Source organism: Leptonychotes weddellii, chromosome 10 (assembly GCF_054177405.1).
Source record: "Leptonychotes weddellii isolate Sample4059 chromosome 10, ASM5417740v2, whole genome shotgun sequence".
NCBI classification, from domain to species: domain Eukaryota; kingdom Metazoa; phylum Chordata; class Mammalia; order Carnivora; family Phocidae; genus Leptonychotes; species Leptonychotes weddellii.
The window spans coordinates 24,958,574-24,964,573 of record NC_138378.1 but is presented as its reverse complement, the minus strand read 5'-3'; the positions used below and the strand labels follow the sequence as shown (position 1 = coordinate 24,964,573).

Here is a 6,000-nt window from a genome sequence, read left to right as displayed (position 1 = left end):
CCTTGGTGGGGTTGGCCTGAGTGAGGCCACGGGCCAATGTTGACAACTTCCCTGGGGCTTGGGGCTGTCCCAGAGCAGTGGGGCTGGCAGAAGCAAGGCCGGCCAAACTTAGGGGAATTCGGGGTGAGGGGAGAGGGAAGGAAGTTTGGGCCCCCGAAAGGCGGCGGTTTGGGGTTCCCCGGGGGAACACTGCTCTTCTGGCGCTGGGCTCGCACCGGAGAAATCAGGCCAGTCGCGGGAGGGAGGGAAGGGCGCCTGCCCTGTGCCGCCCGCGCCGGGCTAAAATCGGGCGGGGCCGCCCGGGGAGGCCGGAACGCGTGTGGCCGGGCGGGGTCTGCGCCCTACTCCCTGCGAGACCGCCGGGTCCGGGCGGAGCGCGGCCTGCGAGGCTCGGGGCCAGGCCCCGGCCGGAGGGAACTCGGTCCCTGGGCTGGGCACTGCGCGCCTGCGGCTCCTGCCCTCTCGGCGGCTGCGGGCGCGGCGGCCCCCGCGCCCCCAGGGGCCGGGCCGGGGCGGGGTCTGGGCCCCGCGGGCGGGCCCGGGAGGGAGGGGGGGGACGGCGGCGAAGGCTGCGACGCTCTAACAGGTGGGATCCCGCGGCGTGGTGGAGGCGGGCGCGGGAGGAGGAGGAGGAGGAAGAGCAGCGGCAGCGGGAGCCAGAGCAGGAGCAGGATGAGCCGCGCGAGCTGACAGCCGCCGCCGCCGCCGCCGCCGCCGCCGCCCGCGCCCAGGCTCGGTCTCGCTCCCCGCGCCCGGAGCCGCTCCCCGCCTCTCGCCTCCCCCGGCCGCCCGTGGGGCGGCCCGCCCCCTCTGCACCTCCGGGCCCGGAGCTGCCTCCATCGCTCCCGCATCCCGGCCGGGGGGGAGGAGGAGGCGGAGCAGGAGGCGAGCCGGAGCCGCCGCCGCCGCCAACGCCGCCGCTGCCGCCGCCCGAGCAGGACAGAGCGCGCCGCAGCCCCGCGCGTCCGGCCGCCGCCCGTGCCCATCAAGCAGCCGCGCCGGAGCCACACCGCGGGACAGCCCGGGCCGCGGCGCGCCCCGGCCCGGCCCAGCCCAGCCCAGTCCCGGCACCGGGCGGCCCGGCGGCCGGCCCGCCCCCGAGGGCGCCGGGCGCGGCGGGAGGATGCCGAAGCCGACGCTGCTGCTGCGCGGGGGCTGGGAGCGCGAGCGCAGCCCCGGGGACTCGGAGCTGGGCCGCCAGTTCCGGGACTGGTGCCTGCGCACCTACGGCGACTCGGCCAAAACCAAGACGGTGACACGCAGCAAATACCAGCGGATCGCCGAGGTCCTGCAGGGCGGCGGCGGGACCGGCGCAGGCAGCGGCCCGGCGGCCGGCGAGAAAGGCAAGTTCCAGTTCTGGGTGCGCTCCAAGGGCTTCCGCCTGGGCAGCGGCCGGGAACCCAAGATGGGCCAAGTGGTGTATGTGCCGGTCAAGACGGGCTCGGTGAGTGCGCGCGCGGCGGCCGCGGGCCGGTCCCGCCGCGGGGCTCGGGGCGGGCGGGGGCGGGGTGTGGGGGTGTGGATGTGTGTCCGAACGTGTGTCCCTGAGGTTGTCCATGGGTCTGGCCAGCCCGAGGCGCACGCGTCCCTGCTCACCCGCCCGCCCCGGCCCGCCCAGGCGGCGCTCCGGGTTCGGGGCGTCCCTGCCCCCCTCTGCGCCGCTGCCCGGGCCGTGGCCGTGCCGGGCGGGCTGTCCCGGGCAGCTCACCCCAGCATGTTCCGTCCTCCCGTCCCCTCCCCCAGCCAGCAGGCGGCTGCTCCGAAGCCCGAGCCTCCCCCCCCCCCCGCCCGCCCCGGGGCTGCCTGTCCCGGGCGCCTCGCGCTCCCGCCCCCGTGCCGGCTGGGCGGTGTGTGTGTGTGTGTGTATGTGTGTGTGTGTGTGTGTATGTGTGTGTGGAGGGTGGTGCCGCGGGAGGGGGGGCAGGGGTAGCCACGGGACGGGGAGTCCACTCGGCTCCCCAGCGCCAGGGGAGGGGGCCCGCCCGGGCACTGTCTCCCCGACCCCACCCGGGGCTGGCCCGGGGAGGGGCGGCCCGAGCCGCAGCCTGGCGCAGGAGCAGCCTCGCGCGGGTGGGTGGGGCGCCCCCTCCGCCCCCCCGGGCCCCTAGCTCCCCCCTCCCCGGGACGGGGGCGGCCTGACCTATCCATCCCCTCCCCTCCCCCGTCCCCGGGGCCGGCCCGGTCCGGGCGGGGTGGCGTGGGGGAGGGGGCGGGGAACCGCAGCCGCCGGGAGGGAGGAGGCGGGCGGCCGGGCGGGGGCGTCCCCTCCGGCCCGGGGCGCCCTGGAGAGGGCGTGCGGCGCGGGCCCCGCGGCTCCCCCGCCGGGACCTCATTGTTCTGCAGCGGGTGGGGGCTGGGGGGGGCGGCTGCTCCCGGGGCGCTGCTAAGCTTTGAACTTTCCGTCGCGGAGACCCTCCATTAGTGCGTTCAGCCCCCGGCCGGGCCCGGCCCGGCCGGCCTCCCTCCCTGCCCCCCCTCGCTCCCTCCCCGGCCTCGCCCGGCCCGAGCGAGCGAGCGGGGCCGCCCCGCGCCGGCCTCCCTCCCTCCCTCGCTCCCCCGCTCCCCCCTCCGTGCTCCTCCCCCGTCCGGCCCGCCCGCCCCGCGCTCAGCCCCGTCCTCGGCCGGAGCGGGCTCTTCACACACAATTGATTCGGTCGTTACGAAAAGTGCACTTGTCCCCTCCCCCTCCCCCTCCGGCGGCCGCCCGGGCCGGGGCCCGCGGGGTGAGGGGGCCGCGAGGGAGGGAGGCGGGAGCCAGGGAGCGGATCCGGAGGCGCCTCCCCCCCGCGCCCAGGGGACGGGGCTGCAGGCCGCGGGGAGTGGGGAGCCGTGAGCGCGGAGGGCGGGCGGCCCATCTGCGAGGAGCGCTGATAACCGCGCCGCTGCCGCTGCGGCCGCCAGCAGCCCATCTGCGCCGCTGCCGCCTCCGGCCGGACCCGGACCATGGGGCCGGGCCGAGGGGTGCGCCGGGACCGGATTCCCGGAGGGCGAGGCTGGAGCAGTGGCCCACCCCGCGCGAGTCAGGGACCCCCCCCACCCCAGCCCCAATCAGTGCTCTCCCCCAAACCCGGGGAGTCTGGGTCATTGTCCCCTCCCCTGATCGAATCAGGGACCCCTCCCCCAGCCCAAATCAGTGCCCACTTTCCCTTATGGGGAGTAAGGGCCATTGCCTCTCCCCAGCTTAGGTCAGTCTTCCCCACCCTGACAGTTCCATACCCCCTTGGGTTCTCCCCCATCTTGGGCTAGTGTCCCCAGTCTAAGTGTGGTTTTTTTTTTTTTTTGAGGTCAGTGACCCACCAGGTGGTTGACTGGGTCTTGTGCCCCCTCCCCTGGGTCAGTGCCCTCAGCCACCCAGGCCAGTTAGCACCTCCTACCCCAGCTTGGTTATCGCTCCCCAGGGAGCTGAGAGTCTTGGTTCAACCTTCCACATAGCGGGAGGCAGGATCCCGCACTCCACCCACTACTGAAGTTGGGAGGCAGGTGACCCTCAGACTTGGCAGCTGGCTCACTGGTTCTCTGTGTGGGTCCATCTCTCCCTTAGGGAGTGGGCATCATGGGTCAGTCCCTCTACCCTCTTAGCAACACTGCTGTCAGGCAGAGCAAGCATGAGCATACACATGGTACACACACACACACACACACATCCAGGCCACATGCAGAAACTGGGTGCTGGGCCTGGGCTCCAGGTCCTCCCAGCCCAGCCAGTCTCTTCAGAGCCTTCGCGAGGCCCATGCTGGCCTGCCTCACCTATCCCTGGCATCAGGGGCCTCACAAGCCTCCACCCTGGCTCCCAGACCAATAATAAGCCTTCCCCAAGGGACCACCTGCCTGGGAGGCAGAGAAAGGGGACCCAGGTCTCCCTGCCCAGGCTGCCAGGAGGACGACAAACACAACAGAGCAGACGTGCCCTCCTTGGACAGCCTGCCCCTCCAGCTCCCCGTGCCTTCCTGCCTGGCCTGCTGGTCCCCAGAGAGCCCGTTACTTACCTGCCACTCGCCCAGCCAACTGGAGCCGGCCGCAGGAGCTGCCCCGAGTCCTGCCACCCCCATCTCCAAGCACCTTCCTGGGGCTCAGTAATTATTTTTATATTTCCATTTTTCTTTCCACTGATCTAAGAGGAACAAATCCTGCTGGGAATTCTGGGCCAGCCATGGCCTCTTCCTGGGAGGGGCTGAATGGGACCGGCTTTGAAAGGTGCAGAGGACATCCCCTGCCTTCACTGGCCTACACACACACACACACACACACACACACACACAGAGTTGCCATGGCCTCTGGTGGCAGTTGGGAGACATCCTGTAGTTTTGTCCTGAGTGGGTTTTCGTGAAGGTCATCGGGCCGTAAACCTTTGTCCGAGGCACTTGTTTAGCACCCACAGGCCTGGTGTTGGGTACGGGGTGTTGGGGCCGGTGGGACTCTGCCTGCCCCTGGGCACCCAGCTGGTGGGGGAGGTGGGCCTAGCTAAGGATGTGATAAAGAAGCCCTCCTGAGCCACCAAGGGAGGGCGGGCAGGCAGCAAAACCGATTGCAGGGAAGAGGGGCTGTGGGCGTTGGGTCATCCAGCCGCTGAATCAGGGTCCCTGGCGCGGTGTGCGGTCCCAAGGGTGGCCATGGTGTGTCATCTCTCTTCCATGTTGTTCTCTGGCTGCCCCCTCCCCGGGCCCCTTGCCTCCTCCCACAGCCATATGCGGTGCTGTGGTCGGGCCCTTCCCTAGTCCCGGCCGGCCGCGGGTCGATGATCTGACACCACTTGTCCCGTCCCATCTGGCCCTGAGCTTTTCTGGGTGTGTGTGACAAAGGCTTAATCTGTCCGGACGGGCCCAGGGCAGAGAGGAGGGCGCAGGGAATTACACTCTGCTGGGGCCTCCTGCAGCTGGGGCCCGGGCGGGGGCGGGGCGGGGCGGGGGTCGAGCCAGAGCCTGGGCGTGGGGGAGAGGCAAGTTGGTCTTCAGTTTGCAGGTTGTCACAGGAAATAGAAGTGGAGGCGGAGGGCTGAGGGCTGAGGGGAGGAGGGCGGAGTCCTCCACCCGCGGCACGGGGTGCTCATGGGGATAAGATCTTTTTATGACAAGAGCCAGCCGGGGCCTCCTGACTGGGCAAAGCCTGGTTAGGATTTATTATTTCTTTCTTTTTTTTTTTTTTTTTAAGATTTTATTTATTTGACAGAGAGAGACAGCGAGAGAGGGAACACAAGCAGGGGGAGTGGGAGAGGGAGAAGCAGGCTTCCCGCTGAGCAGGGAGCCCGATATGGGGCTCGATCCCAGGACCCTGGGATCATGACCTGAGCCGAAGGCAGACGCCCAACGACTGAGCCACCCAGGTGCCCCCGGATTTATTATTTCTTGTGTTTGGCCTGCTCCGGCCTCTGTGTGCTGCCAAGCAGGGGAAGCAAACCCCTTGGAGGCAAGACCCTCTGATTCCGCTCCAGCATTGGCGACAAAGTGAACCAACCTCTTTCCTTTTCCTCTGGTCTCTTCTAGTGGGGCTGTCCCCCTCCCTCAGGGCTTGCAAGGGCCACAGGTTATGGCTGGGGCGGGGCCCCGGGCTATCTGTCAACTCCCAGGACCTCCTTGGAGATAGATGTTCTCAGCTCAACTCTACCATCTTCCGGATGGGAAGACCAAAGCCTCGAGAGAGGTGCTTCCCATTGGTAGGGAGCCAGGACTGGAATGCAGATTTCTGTGCTCCACTGTGGGCGTCGTGGGCCCATCACAGGCTGTGAATCCCCCCATTAGAGCCCCATTCCCCAAGGGGAAACGCCAGCTTGCCAAACCCCACTGTCAACATTAGGCTTTTGCGAGCCGGACCCCAGGTGTTCCGCTGGCCAAATTGACTAATGGTGGTCTTTTCCCAGTTTGCAGACAACGTTCATTTAGTGGAGAGCATTTTCTCAGTCTTCGGTCTTTCTCCCCAGAGCTTTTGTGTAAAACCTTTGGCACCTGCGGCCACTGGTCTGGGCGGGAAAGGGCCTCTGACTTAGCCCGGTGTAATGTATGCTGT

General features: G+C 69.0%; 1 protein-coding gene across 3 annotated transcripts in view; it reads left to right on the top strand.

Moving 5' to 3' along the window:
- Window positions 1-1,103: 1,103 nt before the first annotated feature.
- The window catches only part of NOL4L (nucleolar protein 4 like), a 126,775-nt gene continuing 121,878 nt past the window's right edge, over window positions 1,104-6,000 (top strand). For all 3 annotated transcript variants that reach the window (XM_081833085.1, XM_081833084.1, XM_081833086.1), the window contains exon 1: window positions 1,104-1,444. In XM_081833085.1, the coding sequence (XP_081689211.1) occupies window positions 1,124-1,444 (321 nt within the window). In that variant the 5' untranslated portion in view covers window positions 1,104-1,123. The remainder of the gene's footprint in view (window positions 1,445-6,000) is intronic.